Source organism: Galeopterus variegatus, unplaced genomic scaffold (genome assembly GCF_000696425.1).
Source record: "Galeopterus variegatus unplaced genomic scaffold, G_variegatus-3.0.2 Scaffold6712, whole genome shotgun sequence".
In the NCBI taxonomy this organism is placed as follows: Eukaryota; Metazoa; Chordata; class Mammalia; order Dermoptera; family Cynocephalidae; genus Galeopterus; species Galeopterus variegatus.
The window spans coordinates 12910-31972 of record NW_007732823.1 but is presented as its reverse complement, the minus strand read 5'-3'; the positions used below and the strand labels follow the sequence as shown (position 1 = coordinate 31972).

The window sequence follows — 19063 nt, the reverse complement described above, 5'->3', positions numbered from 1 at the left end:
ATGGTTCTGAGGGCTTAAAAAGAATAGGAGAGTCTGTCTCTCTGCTCTCTCTGCTTCTACCATTTCACAATGTGACACCCCTGGGTCACTGTCGCCACGCAGATGGACTTGGGACATTCCAGCCTCTGAAACTATAAGCAATAAATTTTATTTTCTTTATAAAATACCTAGTTCCAAGTATTTTGTTAGAAGCAACAGAAACGGACTAATACATATACACAATAGAATATTACTCTGCCATAAGGAAGAATGAAATTCTGCCATTGTAGTAACATGGATGAGCTTGGAGAAAATTAAGTTATGTGAAATAAACCAGGCACAGAAAGAGAAATACTGCCTGTCCCCATTCATAAGAGGGAGCTAATAAATAAATAAACAGAAAAATCACAATAGTATGTTGAACTTTCAAGAGAAGAGAACAGAACTATGATTACTAGAGGTGGGAAAGGGGGAGCGGGAGGAGGGTTAGGGAAAAATTGGTTAATGGACACAAAGAATGATTGCATTTTGCAATGATTAATACACTAATTATCCTGATTTGATCATCACATATTGTACACAAATACTGATGGTCAACTCTGTACCCTGCAAATACATATAATCAATTATGTTTCAATAAAAAACCAACTCTGTTTTAAAGGGAAGTTAGGAGAGAAGATCATAGAGAGATGACCACCTACCTCAATTTAGTAGCAGTGGGGACTGAGAATTCTACATGGAATTGACCAAAAATTGGTTAAGCAGCGAAGGAAAAATGAAGCATTACTCTCAGATTATCCATAAGAGCAGCTGGGTTGTTGCTGGTACCAAATACCAAGATTAACAAAACAGGTGAAAGAATACATTAAGCAGAAATAGAGAGAGAGACAAATCCTGGACGTGTTATACTAAAGGTATCTGTGAAACAGGTGGAGACGTCCACACAATAGTTAGACATAAGGTCTTGAAGCTCAAGAGAGAGATCTAGAAAAAAGATAAACTTTTGGAAATCATGAGTATCTCAGTGGTAGCTGAAGCCATCAGAAAAGGAAGCTTGTTCACAAAGAACATGAAGGTTGAGGACACAGAGCCTAAGGAACAGCAGAGGAAGAGGAGCAGGCCCTGGAGACCAGGAAGGAACCAGAACCAGGCCTCTGCGGCTATATCTGCAGCACCTAGCAGAGTCCTGGTCCCCAATGGTGCTCAGTAAGCAGCTGTTGAATGAATGAAGAGGGTCTCAGAAGTGACTATTTCAGGAGTAAGTGACACTCTTAACTCAACACAATGGGCTGGGCACACATTTATGTCCTCTGCTTCCACACAATAGTTAGACATAAGGTCTTGAAGCTCAAGAGAGAGATCTAGAAAAAAGATAAACTTTTGGAAATCATGAGTATCTCAGTGGTATCTGAAGCCATCAGAAAAGGAAGCTTGTTCACAAAGAACATGAAGGTTGAGGATACAGAGCCTAAGGAACAGCAGAGGAAGAAGAGCAGGCCCTGGAGACCAGGAAGGAACCAGAACCAGGCCTCTGTGGCTATATCTAGCAGAGTCCTGGTCCCCAATGGTGCTCAGTAAGCAGCTGTTGAATGAATGAAGAGGGTCTCAGAAGTGACTATTTCAGGAGTAAGTGACACTCTTAGCTCAACACAATGGGCTGGGCACACATTTACGTCCTCTGCTTCTAAGACGACAGCCAGGGAGAAACAACAAAACAACACTGCATTTATCACAGCAGAGTGGTACAGAGAGGTGCCACCAGCCAGTGAGAAATTTTGGATGGTTTCCACAAAATCTAGAGTAGGAGGCATCATGCTCACCCCTTTGTACGAGCAGAGAATGGGCAGAAGTCTCAGGTCTCAGCAAGACCTCCCAGCTCAGAAGCAGCTGCAGCTGGGGGTTGAACGGGGAACATGAGGAACAGAAGGATTGCCAGACTTCTTGGCGGTTCCTTACCCCTGAAAGGGTTGGCTGAGGGTTAATGCTCAGGAGAATGTTCCCTATAAAAAGCAGGGAACCGCCCCCAGCACTCTGTGAGAACCCAGAGAGAGAAGCAGGGTACTGCACACAGTACCCCAATGCGGGCACAGCCTTTCTTGTAGGGCAACCTTGGGGAAACAGACTAATGTGCTCTGCTGTTTGGTGACATACTGCAGAAGGAGGAGGTCCCCTGGAGCTTGTCTCCTTGCCCCTCTCTGTGCAGCCTAAAGAGAGTGTCTGTACACATCTCCCAACAATTCACATAAAAAGCCTCACCAATCCTTCCATTCAAGGCAAAAGCTTGCCAAGGAAACCTCCACGCTGCTGAGTAAATGCACATCGGTCACCTCTTCTGATCTAATGAAGTTTTTACTTTCCTATTCACAGAAAACAAAAAACAGCCCAGTCACTGGAGGAAAACCAGTAGCCTAAAAAGTAAGCATCAAGAACAGACTCAAAGACTGCTAAACAAATTTAATGTACATAGAAAACAATAGACTAAAAGATAAGCATAAAGATGAATAAGTTGGAGGCTATGAAGACAAATTTAATTAAAATATTGAAGAGAATATTTTTTAAAAATTCAAATTGGTGTCCCTAAAGCAATGTAAGAGTGAGTCTGGCTTCCATAAAATATAAAAAATTTGCTAGGAAAAAGGAAGAAGCACACAGATATTAAATATTTTGTTACTGACTTGTGAAAACAAAGCCCAAAACCCTCAAGATGAGGCTTGTAAATGAATGACATTTAAAAATTCAAATTGGTGTCCCTAAAGCAATGTAAGAGTGAGTCTGGCTTCCATAAAATATGAAAAATTTGCTAGGAAAAAGGAAGAAGCACACAGATATTAAATATTTTGTTACTGACTTGTGAAAACAAAGCCCAAAACCCTCAAGATAGGCTTGTAAATGAATGACACGGGTGGCAACACTGAGGAGATCTGTCAGTGCATGGAACAAAAACACAGAGAAACAGAAATGATGAAGGACAAGTCAAGGAACACAGACGACAGACCCAGGAGAGGCACTGGAGGTCTAACAGGATTTCCGGGCGGCAAGAACAAAAGGATGGAAGGACAGAAATAATCACAGAAATAACTGAAAACATCTCAGAGAATCTGCATCTTCATCAAAACAGGACACATACAACAACCAAGCAGGAATACTGAAAAAAGAACAAATAACCAGACACGGGTGAAATATCTGAACTCCAAGGATAAAGAAAAACAAAGGAATGAAAAATCAAACCTCCAGGCAACCTCTCCTCAGCCTCTCCTAAGGTTAGGAGATACCGGAGATTGTCTTTTCTCCTGGTACTCTGAGGGAAAAGGATTTTGAACCAGAAGGCTTTAATCGGTCAGCCATTCCTGGAGCACAGCAGAGCGAGGCATTTTCAGAGGTCCAGAGAGAGAAGGTGCACTGACCACAGTCATTCTGTAAAACAACCCAAAGGCCTCTAGCAAAACTCAGCAGAATCAGAGGAAGAAGAAAACATGACAGATGAAAATTACGGTCAGCAGACAGAAGAGACAAGTAAGAACTGTTATTTATAAGGGGTATGTAGGCAAAGTGTTTACATTTTACAATAAAGCTACATATGTGGGTACCAAGCCTGAGAATTCCTGAAACTTTGGAAGAGGAGCTGCTACCGTGATTGACGGCGAAGCTGAAGCAGGTCACACCAGATCACCAATAGGCTGTCTGGAATGAGGCAATAAAATGAGCCACTAAAGACAAAGAAGGGCTGGTTCTCTGGAGGAGCCGGGACTGCCAGCCCTGATAGTCACAGAGGGTACCTAAAATTCCCCTCCTACCTAAGTAGGGTTGCCAGATTTAGTAAATGAGAATATAGGGCACCCAGTTAAATTTGAACTTCAGATAAACAACAAATACGTTTTAGGATAAGCATGTCCCTTACAAGATAGGCTTTGTTTTATATGCCTTGTGTCCTTTTTGGGGGCAGCTGGCCAGTACAGGGATGGAACCCTGGACCTTAGTGTTAACAGCACCATGCTCTAACCAGCTGAGCTAACCCACCAGCCTCTGCCCTGTGTCTTATCTGACAACCCTGTACCTAAGAGATCTCCCATTCCAAGTTCTTGGGTAGGTTGAAACACAGGAAGATGATAACTTATTCCCAAAAGTGGGTGAGAAACTTGCAGTGGACTTGGACTCCAACTGGCCAAATATCTAATGATGTTTTAACTATTTAACTATTAACTATTTCAGCTACAAGCTCTTGAGAAGATAGTTAAATCTTTATAGCCCTCAGTGAAAAGGGTGTAATAAAAATACCTACCTCATAATACTGTCAGAATTATATGAACTAATCCAGTTAAGGAATTTAACAGTGACTGGAACATAATATGCAAACCTAAACTGTAGATAATATTATAGCTGACCAACTATTATAATTTTGTCACTCTGTCTTCAAACTTGGGACAGCAAAAGTAATCAGAAAACATATATTCGAATTTAAATTATTGTTGTTCGAGTAGCTAGATGGTGTGATGTAACTGTTAGCAAAGGATTAAAATATATATATTTATTATATAAACGGAAAAAAAAACAAAAAAGAAAAGTATTTAAATAATTTCCATAAAACCTGGGATGAAGGAGAAGTCTATCTTGTTTAGGTGATATTATAGATGGAAAAAATTCCTGATGTTGATAGAAAAATATGTTACACATGTGTGAAACATCAATAGCAATCAATAATAGAATAAAAATAAAATATAGACCTTCAAAACTACTGGAAGAAGAAAAAAAGAAAGTAAAATAATAATGAAAGAAAAAACTCAGGAAATGAAAAGCAATTGACAAACACGGTTACTAAAAATGCAAACTAACTCTTAAATTTCACTGAAAAATTTAGTAGTAAGTAAACGATTCACCTGAGATATGTTCATTTTCTTCTGCTCCTGGAAAAGTTCAGAGAACTGCAAAGGCAGAGCTGGAGGAGAGGGAAGGAGCAAAGAGATAATGAGAAATATGGTTTCCCTTTACGGTCCTCACAGAGCTTGCCCAGAAATCCACACATATCTGCTGCCAAAGGGCCACACGGCAGGAGAATGTCTCTTTGACCCCTCAGAAGGGGCAGCTAACGGAGCCAAGAGAAGCAGGCTTTTCATTGGGAAAAGTAAATATTTGTTTCTTACTGGTTTCTTCCAATTTATTACTTCCTCTGATTTAATAGCAGACAAATATAAATAATATAACATTCAACTAAGAAGGACCTGGTTAAACAAACCACATTACAATGAAGGATGAGATACCATGCCATCATGCCATTATTAAACATGTTTATAATTTTGTGATGTCTGAGATTTTTAAATTTTAATTAACTTTTTTTATTGTACATTAATTTTGTGATGTCTGAGATTTTTAAATTTTAATTAACTTTTTTTATTGTACATGTTTATGGGGTACAGTTAGGTGTTTTGATGCCTGCAAATATTGTATAATGATCTAATCAGAATAGTCAGCATATCTGTCTGAGATTTTTAAATTTTAATTAACTTTTTTTATTGTACATGTTTATGGGGTACAGTTAGTTGTTTTGATGCCTGCAAATATTGTATAATGATCTAATCAGAATAGTCAGCATATCTATCACCTAAACATTTACCATTTGTGGTTATAACATTCAAGATCCTCTTTCCTACCTATCTTGAAATGTACAATATTATTAGCTATTGTCACCCTAGAGCATCAGAACTTATTCTTCCTATCTAACTGTAATTTGTAACTTTGTACCAGTCTACTAACCTTTCCCTGGTCCCCCCGCCCTTCCCCCCACTTTCTCTGCCTCTCATAACCACTGTTCTACTCTCTATTTCCCTCTCTCTTTCTAATTTATTTTTCTTAATTGACCCATAATCCAGTAGAGGAAGGTAGGAAAGGGGAAAGTGTAGGTACATATGTATGTGTTATGCTGGGGGAGGTGTGTAGATGAAATAAAATTGTCTATATGTTGAAACTGTGACAAGCACATGGGAATCATTGTCTTTTCTTTACTTTTGTATGTTTTTAATATTTCAATAATAAAAGTATAAAAACTGATACAATAAAAACCTTACAGAGATCTCATTTAATTTTCTACTTATATTTTTACTTCTTGAGATTAAAAAATGAACAGAAACCTGTGACAACAGAGATAGATAGGCTTTAAGGGAGTCTTTTTTTTTTTTTTTTTTTAAAGGTTTGTTTTCCTCTGGTTTCAGCGTGTGCAAAGGCTTTTTAATTAAGAAACTAGTTTTGTCTTAACTGAGTCAAATGGCCTGAGAGTTAGGGGGCCTTGGAGCTCCTTTTGGCTTTGCCACTGATGATTAAGGCAAACCTAGATTATAATAATCTAGTTCTAATAATATTAAGATACTGACAATACTTGTATAGTGCTTACTGTGTAACAGGCATTGTTCTAAGTATTTACATGTATTACCTCATGCAATCCTTAAAATAACGCAAGATGTAGGTACTATTATGAGTCCCATTCTGTAAATAAGAAAATCAAGGGGAAGAAAGTTATAGTAACATGGTGGTGCTGGGCTTTGAACCCTGGCAGTCTTGCTGAAGAAACCATGCACTTAAGTGCTATCCTAATTACTCTCGCAGGCACAATATTTTTCTCTGTTAAATTGAGGCAGAATTACATAACCCCTGAAAACCCTTCCATACTCCTAAAGAGGCAGAAACGGGGAGTGGTAGCCTGTCCCTAAATTCCAGATGTGGGGGTGGGAATGGTTTGAGGACTCTGCAGCATCTGAGAAGAGGGACTGGAGAATTAAGGGGTGGGAGGAGTTTCTGGGAGAAGTGGAGATAATGCCTGCCTGGTCTTACTGCAGCCCATGTTCTCACCAACCCTCCATGGGAGTTCCTCTTCCCACGCAGCCTGCCTCTTGCTCACCGCCCTCAGCCCAGCTCACCTCTCTCCACTGACCTACAGTTCTTGGCAACCTCAAGGGGTGGGAGGAGTTTCTGGGAGAAGTGGAGATAATGCCTGCCTGGTCTTACTGCAGCCCATATTCTCACCAACCCTCCATGGGAGTTCCTCTTCCCACGCAGCCTGCCTCTTGCTCACCGCCCGCAACCCAGCTCACCTCTCTCCAGTGACCTACAGTTCTTGGCAACCTCAAGTGTGGTGATGTTATTCAGTGCAGAAGGATCGGGAACCGCTTCAGAGCAAGCACATACAGCATGTATCTGTTTCTTAGACCTCTGCCCTGCAGCTGTGGTGTGCTGTATCTGGGTAGACTGGGGTTCTCCCAGGTGGGATTCCTGCTCCTGGCATCCTCCCCTTTCCTCACAAGAATGTGATCTGCAGAAATCTGGCCCCTGCTGGAGGGGATAAGTTCAAATAACTGGAACCTTCAGCTGGGTCCCAACTCCCTCTTGAAATTCACCATCCCCTGCAATGGTGGTTCTCACAGTGTGGTCCCCAGACCAGCAGCATCAGCATCACCTGGGAACTAGATAGAAAGGCAAATTCCTGGTCCCCACCCTTGACCTACTGAATCAGAAATCTTGAGGAAGGACCCAGCACCTGTTGGGTTTTAACAAGCCCTCAGGTGACTGTGATGGATGCTAGCTTGAGAACAACTGCCAGAAAATCTAGCTTGGGAGTCTGTAAACTGAGGGCACAGGCAGAGGGACCCTGGAAGAGGGGCCTAGAGGCGTCAGTCATACAGTAACCCAAGGGTTATGAACAGGAAAGACAAATCCCCAAGAGCTTCAAGGGAAGACTTTGTCCTCACACACTCCAGGTACTTCTCTGTGGCCTTACGGATGTGCCATGCTGCTCACTGCTGTGAAGAATGAGCTGCTGGATCAAAACCAAAGCGTGAGATTTGGAAATAAAACTGTTTGGGGTTTGCCTCCCAGTTCTTTCACTCGCTAGCCATGCGACTTCACTTCCAGACTCTTGGTTTTCTTCTCTGTTACAATGGGATTGCTAACAGCGACCTTACAGGAAGGAGGTCTTTGAGAATCAAATGATAAACCTAAAGAAAAGACAGGTGAGAAATACAGGTAACATTTCCAGCGTGCTTAGTAAACGAGAGCTTTATAGATGCTCTCTTATTCAATGCTCAGAACAACCCTGAGGCAGGTTTTAGGAATAACCTCATTTTACAGCTGGGGAAATTGAGTCTTAGAGATTCATTATTGTGCTCATGGGGACTCAGGGTCAGAGCTGGAATTTGAACTCGTCTCACTTTCAAACTCAGGCTCTGAAATCAGCCTGCTATACACAGAACCACCACCCGCCCTTAGCCTGAAGGCATATAATAAATGTCATAAGAATTCATTCTCATTGCCTCTGATGTCGTGGATTTGACTCGCAAATGAATGGCTGGCCAGGGCACACGCCAATTCGAGGGGCTTCTGGAAACAGCTCTTTAACGTTTGAATGTCTTTTCCCAGCGCACTTTGTTATGACCGAGAAACCCGTGCCCCCCTCCCTTCTCCTCAGCGAACCTCCTCTGTCACTTGCATTTCTAGACGGGCAAATGCGGAGCACACTCGCGAACAAGTGCTATAGGATCTGAGCCCGCGAGGGATTCGCGCAAGTTTTTGCTCCCACCAGTGTGGACACAAACCAACCCCAATCTTGGCAGCGCAACCCTGCAAATTAGCTTCGTACCCGTAGAGCAGGACCCGCTCACCGAGCTGCGAGTAGACCCCAGGCGCGGCGATGATCTGCAGCGCGAAGCTGGAGACAAGAGAAGCGGACTAACAACGAGGCAGAACCGCACATGCGCAGAAGGAGCTGCGAAGGGCCAGTTCCCAGGCCCCTCTGGGGTAATCCGTCAAATTCCAGAGTCTTTCCCGCAAGTCCCCGCGCCCCTTACTTAGCGAATGTCTGAGGAGTTCCTGCTTTATCTGGCGAGTTGGGTGATTTGTGGTCCAAAATTATCTCTACTTTTGTTTGGAGCCCTGGTTCCATATAACCTCCTAGTTTAGGGATTTGAACTCAACTCCACCTACAATCAGTGTCCCTTTCCATGCAAAGCTACCTTGAAAGATGTATGTCCAACTGCACGTATGAAAACAAGTAAAAATTTAACTAAAGCCAAGCAATGTAGTAAAAGATTAATACCCAGAACCAGCAAGTTTTCTCCCCGGAGTGCAAATACAACTTGCCTCAAAACTGGATCTCAAAAATAATACGCTAAAACCACGGATAAAAGAGCAAATACACATAAATCAAAGGAAAATTTGATTAAATGAGTGCACTCATAATCTTCCCTTCCAGAGATGACCACGGTCAATGTTAGGTCATACTTTTACTGAAATAGGACCCCACAAGCTCAATGTGTTATTTTGGTCTTTTCGTTAAGCATGTTAATAATTTTCTTACCCTTTTTACCTCTATATTTTGAAAATTTCAAACTTACAGAAAAGTTGCAGAAGTGAATCATTCTGAATGAACATCTGTAAACCGTCCGCTTAGGTTCACCAATTGTGAATATTTTGCTACATTTGTGCTCCCTGTCTCTGTTTGCTCATCTTCTTCACCCTTTGAGAGTAAGCTGCAAACATGAACTGTTACCTCTAAAAGGTCAGCATATATTTCCTAAAAACGAGGCTTTTCTTTTCTTTTTTTACATAACCACCACGCAATAATCAAATCCAAGAAATTGAATACTGATACAATATTATTATCTAATATCTAGACCATATTCAAATTTCACCCATTGTCCCAATAATATCCTTTATCACATTTTTTCCCCTGACCTAGGGCCCAATTTAGGATCATTTATTACATCCAGCTGTCGTGTAATTTAAACTCCTTCAATCTTGTTCCCCAAACATTCTCTTTCATGACATTGGTAATTTTGAAGAGGACATGCCAGTTGTTTTGAAGAATGTTCTTTTATTTGAGTTTGTCTCATTGTTTCTTCATCCCCCCCCCTTTTTGTTTAGTTCATTCCATTTTTGGTAATATGAACCTGGCTAAGATGAGGTGCAGGTCAATATACCTTGATATCAATTATTTCTCTTCTGCCATTCACTGATAAGAAGATAATAATATCTTATAAACAATAAGTTCCATTCATAGTAGCATTCAGTATCTAGGACCAAGTTAACAAGAATTGGACACAACTTACACAAAAGAAATGATTACACTCTACTGTGCGACATTAAAGATGTAAATCGAGACAGGTACTGCTTTCTTAGATAGGAAGACTCAATATTCTTTTACAGAATTCCAATCAAAATCTCAATAAGTCGAGTGATGTGAGTTTTTTCCTTGATTTTTTAAAAAAATTTATTTTACTTATCAGAATACATTTAAATTTCATCCGGAAGAACAAAAAACCTTAGGAGAGCAGCCAAGACTTTTTATTTACAGAATTCCAATCAAAATCTCAATAAGTCGAGTGATGTGAGTTTTTTCCTTGATTTTTAAAAAAAATTTATTTTACTTATCAGAATACATTTAAATTTCATCCGGAAGAACAAAAAACCTTAGGAGAGCAGCCAAGACTTTTTTAATTGAAAAATCAGAGTATTTCCTATTAGATATGAATATGTTTAATATTAATGCAATGTTCAAAAGGTTGCCACTGCTCCTTAGAAGAATGGGTACAAACCCAAGAGTTCATAAGAATTTAGAATATGATAAAGGTGGAATTTCTAAGCAGGGGACTGGGTAGTCAAAAATTCATGTTAGGAAATAAATAAATAAAATAAAATAAAACAAAATAATTTAAAGCGTGTACCAGCCCCCACCCCAAAAATTAAAAAATTAAAACAAACAAACAAACAAATAAATAAATAAATAAAAGTAAAATAAATTATGTTAGGAAATTAGAGGTGATGGTAAGGGGAGAGGAAGATTATATCTCTTGTACATACATGCTACAATACATAAATTTCATATAGACTCTTGATTTAACATTTTAACAATAAATTATCAGGTATCCAGAGAAAATATAAAAGAATTTTTAAGTTTAATATCTGGGTAAAGATGGCAGGCCATCAAAGGCAGCAGCCACAAAAGAAATGACTGCCAAATTTTACTCTAGAAAAATTTAAAACCTTAGTTTCAGAAAAAAATCAAGTAGAAACACACTTGGAAAATATATTTGTTAAGTGTATGAAGGAAACGCTTTATTGACTTTATTTAATTATCTCTTACACATTTATAAGAAGATCACACTACCATAAAAATGATCTATGGATATGAAGGGCAAGTAATAAAAAAGAAAATGCAAATGAGGAATAAATATGTGAGAACAGTCCATAAACTACAAATAAAAAATGCAAATGTTTAAATACATGTTTTGGCATTTACAGTTGGCAGAGATTATAAAGAATAATGATATCCAGGGTGGGCATAAGTTGGGGGAAATGTTCATTCTCATAAATTTCTTTCTGCAATATAATTTATAAAACAATTTGGACGTCACTTTATACCAAGATTTAAAAGGAGCATACACTTTAATGTAGCAATTCTATTTCTAGGAATATGATTTAAGGAAATAATTGTCCAAAGTTACATTATAGGTATATTTCTCATGGTTTATGTTAACATTTACATTGCAAAAAATCTAAATTAAAAAAAGATAAAATAACTCGTAGAAATCTATAAGATGGGATATTAGGTAACCATTAAAAATTATAATGCAGGAACATACTCATTGACATGGTGGAGTTTACAAAATATCTTTAAATAAAATACACTTTACACAAGAATATAAGGCATTGATCTATTTTTGTAAAAGTCATACATATCTCCTAAGGGTTTAAAAACAAATGTAAATACCAAATATAGGAACAAAAACGAACCAAAAAATATTAAAATTTGCTTCACTCTTACGTACAACAATAGAGCACACTATTCCAGGATTTCATTTATAAAGGCCTGGAAAAATTCAAAACCTGCATCATTCAGTCCTATTATCCCCACAGGAATAGACATAGAATAGGAAGAATGCATTCTCGGAGAGCATAAATTTACATCCATTGTAGAATCTATCTACTCTGCTTTTTAAATTTTCTCAGCGTTAGCTCTGATGTCATATTGAGTGTTCTCCACTAAATTAACTACACAATACATTATGGTGTTTAAGTGTCTTTGTAGTATATTACAAGCTCTAATTTTCATTTCAAAGTAATCAGTTTTTATAAATTTTCTAAGTCCTCCAAAAGCACTATGATTTGATAAATATTTGGATGAGACTGGTGTAGTAATTAAAAGATTTTAAATTTTAATAAAAGTGAATGTTAAAATAACTGTCCAACTTACAAAATAATTTAAAATATTCTAAAACATTAATAACAATGTGTTTATTCACAGGACATTAACAATCATGAGCTTGATTGTTCAATATAGTATTTTAGTACATGCTTTAGTTTGTAGAGTATGCTTAAGTGATATAGCCAAGTGTCAATAACATAAACAAAATTCACAATTAGTGCTCTTTACCACTTATAAGTTATATGGTTCCTTACAATTTTTGGAAACTTTGGAAGACCTGTATTATATTGAAATATCTAATATGAAACATTATTATTATTATTGTCATTCTTTGGCATCATTTCAAATTTTTATTCTGGGTGGCAACTTACTAGATATTTTCTATAGTTTCCTTTCGAATGTATGCATTTACAGCAAATGCTTGGAAATAAAATCAGAAAGAATACATGCTGACCTGATGACAGTACTTATTTCTCTAGAAATGACCAACATTGGTGGTGGTCAAAGGGGACTGATTGCTAATATACTACTTTTTTTTTAATCAATAAAAATGCATTTATTTAGTTGATATATAATTAAAAATTCACCATGTAAAAATAATGGTATCAGTAGACAACACTAAACCGCACTTGCTTATCCATATTATGAATGGATTGGAGAATTCTTTTTTTTTTTTTTTTTAATTTTTTATTTTGTCAATATACAATGTATATGATTATTATNTCAGTCCTATTATCCCCACAGGAATAGACATAGAATAGGAAGAATGCATTCTCGGAGAGCACAAATTTACATCCATTGTAGAATGTATCTACTCTGCTTTTTTAATTTTCTCAGCGCTAGCTCTGATGTCATATAGAGTGTTCTCCACTAAATTAACTACACAATACATTATGGTGTTTAAGTGTCTTTGTAGTATATTATAACCTCTAATTTCCATTTCAAAGTAATCAGTTTTTATAAATTTTCTAAGTCCTCCAAAAGCACTATGATTTGATAAATATTTGGATGAGACTAGTGTAGTAATTAAAAGATTTTAAATTTTAATAAAAGTGAATGTTAAAATAACTGTCCAACTTACAAAATAATTTAAAATATTCTAAAGCATTAATAACAATGTGTTTATTCACAGGACATTAACAATCATTAGCTTTATGGTTAAATACAGTATTTTAGTATATGCTTTAGTATGTAGAGTAGGCTTAAGTAATATAGCCAAGTGTCAATAACATAAACAAAATTCACAATTAGTGCTCTTTACTGCTATAAGTTATATGGTTCTTTACAATTTTTGGAAACTTTGGAAGACCTGTATTATATTGAAATATCTAATATGAAACATTATTATTAATATTATTGTCATTCTTTGGCATCATTTCAAATTTGTATCCTGGGTGGCACAGTACAAGATATATTCTATAGTTTCCTTTCGAATGTATGCTTTTACAGTAAATGTTTGGAAATAAAATCAGAAAGAATACATGCTGAACTGATGACAGTACTTATTTCTCTAGAAATGACCAACATTGGTGGTGGTCAAAGGGGACTGATTGCTAATATACTACTTTTTTTTATCAACAAAAATGCATTGATTTAGTTGATATATAATTAAAAATTCACAATGTAAAAATAATGGTATCAGTAGACAACACTAAACCGCGCTTGCTTATCCATATTATGAATGGATTGGAGAATTCTAAACTGGCTTTTTCTCTGGATGGTGACTTCTTATATCTGGTCCTCACAATTGCTACCTTTAAAACAGGGACAATATTCTCACCACTCAGGCTGCTGTATGTAAAATATAACGGCTCCTAGTACAATGTCTATCTAATATAGAATAGGTGCCCCATAAAAGAGAGTTAAAATTTCAACTCCCCGCACTGTACAGAGAAAGATACTAGGGCCAAAGAGGGAAAGTGAGTTTTCCAAAGCCCCACAGTAATTTTTATGAGCTGAGGCTGAGGCCTAGCTCTCCCGGCTGGGCTGACAATTCCCTCCCGCTAGAACATTCTCTCTACTTCCTCACTCCTCCCATCTTCCCTCCTCCTTCCCGCTTCACTCTCCACCCAAGTGGCCTTTAAATTGAAGTAAGCGTACCTGATCCCAGGTCTTACGTGTTTTCTTCCCTGTCCCATTCTGTGCCCCACTGAGATGGCCAAACTGTCTGTATTGATGATTCCAGCTAGAGAAAACCATTTTTCAAATGCTGACCCCTCCACCTCCATGCTGAGACTTTGGACTTTCCAAGGGAGAGATTGTCCAGAGCACAATCTCAAGGTATATTTCAGATAAGAATCACTGTACCCATTTTACAGGAGAGGAAACTGAGGAATAGAGCGAGTTGAGACAGGTCCAAGGGTAAACACCATCCTGACTTTTATGGTAATCATATTCTTGCTTTTCTTTATGCTTTTACCCAAGCATGCATCTATAAACAGTCTATTTAAGTTTTGCTTGTTTTTGAAGTCTAGGTAAATGGAAAAACACTTTATGCATTTTCTGATGTCTGGCTTTTCTTGGTTAATACGACGTTTGTAAGATTTGTCCATGTTGTGTTTAGCATGTTATTTTCTTTACTCTACCATATCTCAGTGTATAAATATACTGCCATGTATTTGTACATTCTATTCCTGACGGATGTTTGGATTTTTCCAGTTTACGGATATTACAGTGATGCTGTAAATATTCTTGTACATAAATTCTGGTGAACAAAAGCATAAATTTCTGTAGGATTTTACCTAGGAGTATATTGCTATGTTATAGGGTACAGGTATCTTCAACTTTGGTAGGTAATGCTAAATTGTTTTCTTTTTAGAAATTGTAAAAATGCACTCTCACTAACAATGTATGGGATTCCAGTTGCTCCACATTCTTGCCAGAACTTGGTATGTTAATCGTTTTAGTTTTAGGAATTAAATCTTTTTAATTTTTGGTTGTTGCATAGTACTATGTCACTTTGATTTTAATTAGATTTCCCTTGACTACTAATGAAGTTGAGCATCTTTTCTCATATCTATTTGGCTATTTTGACTGTGTGTGTGTGTGTGTGTGTGTGTGTGTGTGTGTGTGTGTGTGTGCACGCGGGAAGTGCCTGTTCAAGTCTTTTGCCCATTCTTGAGTTGTCTGTTATTGACTCAAAAAAGTTCTGTATACATACCATATTAACAATACTATGGCAGGTATATTTATTGCCAATACCTTCTTCCACTCTTTGGTTTGTCTTTTTTCACTCTTTTAATGATGTCTTTTGAGAAATAGGAGTTCTTAATTTTAACGTAGTCGAACTTACCAATCTTTTCTTTTTTTGTTAATGTGTTTTTATTCTATGTAAGATGTCTTCTTCTACTTTGAATTCATAAAAATATTGTCCTATGACATCTCTGGATGCTTTATTGTTTTACTTTTCACAATTGTATCTAAATTCTCATGGGATTGACTTGAGTGTTTGGTGAAAGATAGACTTATTTATTTTTTTCTCATGTGAATACCCAGTTGACTCAACTCCATTTAGTTGAAAGGACACCCCTCCCCCACTGCACTGCAGTATTGCTTTCCTCATAAAGTATATGGGTCTATTTCTGGATTCCACATTGTTTCTTTTATTTATTTGTCTATCCTTACACAATACCATATTACTTAATTACCATAATTTTAAAATAAGCCTTAATATCTGGCAGTTTACGTCTCTCAACTTTGTTCTTCAAGATTGTCTTGGCTATTCTTGGCCCTTTGTATTTCTATATAAATTGTAATGTCAGCTTATTAATTTTCACAAAAAAAACTTGCTAAGATTTTGTTAGGGATTGCATTGAATTTGTCAACTAATTTGTCAATTCTTGACATCTATATAATATGTAGTTCTCCAATGCACGAACATAGTCATCCTGCATTTTTATTTAGGTCTTCATTAGTTTTTCTAAGCCCTGCAGTGGTCACTCATGTCATCCAGAATAAAAGCTTAGGTCCTCACTTTGCCTTATGAGGCCCTAAATGATCAGCTTCCTTTTTAATCTTTTTGACTTTGTCCCCTACTACTTCACACCCCTTGCTGAATATATTCATTTCTTCTTTTTTCCTAGGATATCCTTGTATTCCAATATTGGTTATTTCTGTCTCTGCTCTTTTGTTCTGAACCACTCGTACTAGTGTTAATTTTCGTTTTATTACTCTTTTCAAAGACAAAGCTTTTGACTTTGTTTTTTCTTTACATTGTGTTTTTCTATTTCCTATTGCCATTTAGTACCTCCCTGTTTATACTTCCTTTTGCTGTTCCAACTTCTTGAGATAGTTATCTGTTTAACTTTATTCTTGTATTCTTTTCAATTGTATGCATGTGAGATTATAAATTTCTCTCTAAGAACTGCAATAACTGTACTTTGATATACAGTTCTTTCTTGTGAGTCAGTTCAAAATGTTTCCTTATTTCATTTTTTATAAAGTTTTAACATTTACTTCTACATATTTGTGGGGTACAGTGTGTTGTTTTATTACATGAATATTCAGCACAATGATTCACTCAGGGTAATTAGCACAGTTTTGTACCTGTTAGTCCACCATTTCTCTCCCCCTACTCCCCATCCTGGCCTCTGGTAACCATTTTTCTACTCTCTACTTCCACGAGAGCCACTTTTTTTTTTTAGATTCCACATATGAATGAGATCATGTAGTATTTGTCTTTCTGTGCCTGACTTACCTCACTTAACATGATGGTTTCCAGTTCCATCCATATTCTAAATGTTTTATTAGTTCTATTATGATTTATTATTCTGCTTATGTGTTCTTGAGTAGCATATTTCTTAACTTACAAATATACGGGATTTTCTAGATTTTTTTTCTTTTTTAATATTTTTATTTTTGTTATTTGCCTGATATGAATCTTATGGAATTTGTTGAAAGTTACTCTATGTCTCAGATTATGGTCATTCTTTATAAATGTTCTGTATGAGTTTGAAATAAATATGTATGCTGCAGTAGCTGGATACTTTGGTAGGCTGTAAAAATGACCTCAGATTACTTCCCCTTATATTCATGCCTTTGGTTGTTTCCCTTCCCCTGTCACACTCATTCCAGGCTGGCCATGTGAGTTATTTTGGCCAATAGGACATGAGAAAAGCTGATGTAAGCAAAAGTTTGAAAAGTGCTTGCCTTCTTGCTGCTCTTTGGAACCAGAGCTAGCATGTGACAAAGCTGGGCTACTGGTAGATGAGAGATCATGTGGAACCGAGATGAACCATCTCACATGAGTCCTCCCTGATCAAACAGCCTGCCAGTCACCTCGCATGTGACTGAGTGAGGTTATCTTAGATCATTTATTTGGAACTGAGTGGCAGTCAGAGGTTAGAAAAGCCTGTTACAGCTTGCTGGAAAAATGGTAACTCATGTTATGTGGTAGCAAAATAATCGGCAAAACTGTTGCCTATGGTAATATGGAAAACAGAAAATAAACTTATGCATCTGGCTAAGGAGACCTTCAGAAACAATGTTGAAAATTTCATCTGCCTCTCTGAGCTACATGTAATAAGGTATGAGAAAAAAAAGATAAGCTGAACAAGGAACTTTTTCAGTTTTCAAGCAGAGTTTAGAGGAAATAAAGAGGAGCCAGGTGCTGAGATGGTTGGATATCCACATGCAAGAGAGTGAAAATGGACTCCCACCTCCCACCATATACAAAAATTAATTCAAAATGGATCAAAGACCTAAATGTAAGAGCTAAAACTATAAAACTCTTAGAAGAAAACATAGGAGTAAATCTTTATGATCTCAAATTAGGCAATGGCTTTTTAGAAATAACACTAAAAGCACAAGCAACAAGAGAAAAAAAATGAATTAGACATCAACGTGAAAAACTTTTGTTCTTTAAAGGACACCATTGAGAAAATGAAAAGAAAATATACATAATAGAAGAAAATATTTGAAAATCATATATCTTATAAGGGACTCGTATCCAGAATCTATGAAGAATACTTACAACTCAACAAGAAACACATACATTAAAAACACAAAACAACAACTACTAAAAAATGGGCAAAGGACTTAAACAAATATTTCTCCAAAGAAGTTATGCAAATGGCCAATAAGCACATGAAAAGATGCTCAATATCATTAGTCATTAGGGATATACAAATCAAAGCCATAATGAGATCCCACTTCACATCCACTATGATTTCTAAAAAGCAAACACTCCAACCCCCCTAGAAAATAATGAGGAGAAATTGGAACCCTCATACTTTGCTGGCGGGATTGCAAAATGGTGTAGCCACTTTGGAAAACAGTTTGGCAGTTCCTCGAATTATTAGACATAGAAGTAGATTAGAGGTTACCAGAAACTGGGGGGAAGTAATTGATTAATGGGTACAGAGTTTATGTTTAGGATGACGAAAAGGTTTTGGAAATAGAAGTAATGGTCACACAGCATTGTGAATGTAATTTAATTCCATGGAGGTGTATGTTTAAAAATGGTTAAAAAGGCAAATCTTCTTATGTTATAAATATTTTATGAAAATTTTTAAAAAGTTAAAAAAAATGTTAAACACAGAGTTACCATAGGACCCAGTAATTCTACTCTGAAGAATATACTCAAGAGAATTGAAAACCTATGTCTATACAAAAGTGTATACATGTATATCATATCAGCATTGTTCTTTCTTCTCACTACACTATGGCTCAGAACGAATGAGAGCTATGCAGGCAGGTGCCTGGCCCTGATTGAGAAACCAGAAGATCCTGTGTGTGTTTATCTGAGCTCTGTATAAGCAGATTCAAGTATGGACTGGTCTTGCTGTAGTAGTTGGATTTCCATCTCTGAGAAGGGGAGTTTTTTCCCTGTCTGTTGGGTGCTGAAGGTGGTGTCATTTGGGGGGCAGATTTGGTGAGGACAATTTTAGACTCTGAATCATT

At 37.1% G+C, this 19063-nt stretch overlaps 1 protein-coding gene across 1 annotated transcript in view; it reads right to left on the bottom strand.

The window, feature by feature from the left end:
- LOC103606587 (zinc finger protein 248-like) overlaps positions 1-7244 on the bottom strand; it is a 22362-nt gene extending 15118 nt beyond the window's left edge. Inside the window, exons 1-2 of the mRNA XM_008591168.1 lie at positions 7073-7244; positions 4854-4912 (exon numbers count right to left, since the gene is read on the bottom strand). Of these exons, the coding sequence (XP_008589390.1) occupies positions 4854-4868 (15 nt within the window). The 5' untranslated portion in view covers positions 4869-4912; positions 7073-7244. The remainder of the gene's footprint in view (positions 1-4853; positions 4913-7072) is intronic.
- Between the last annotated feature and the right edge of the window lie 11819 nt (positions 7245-19063).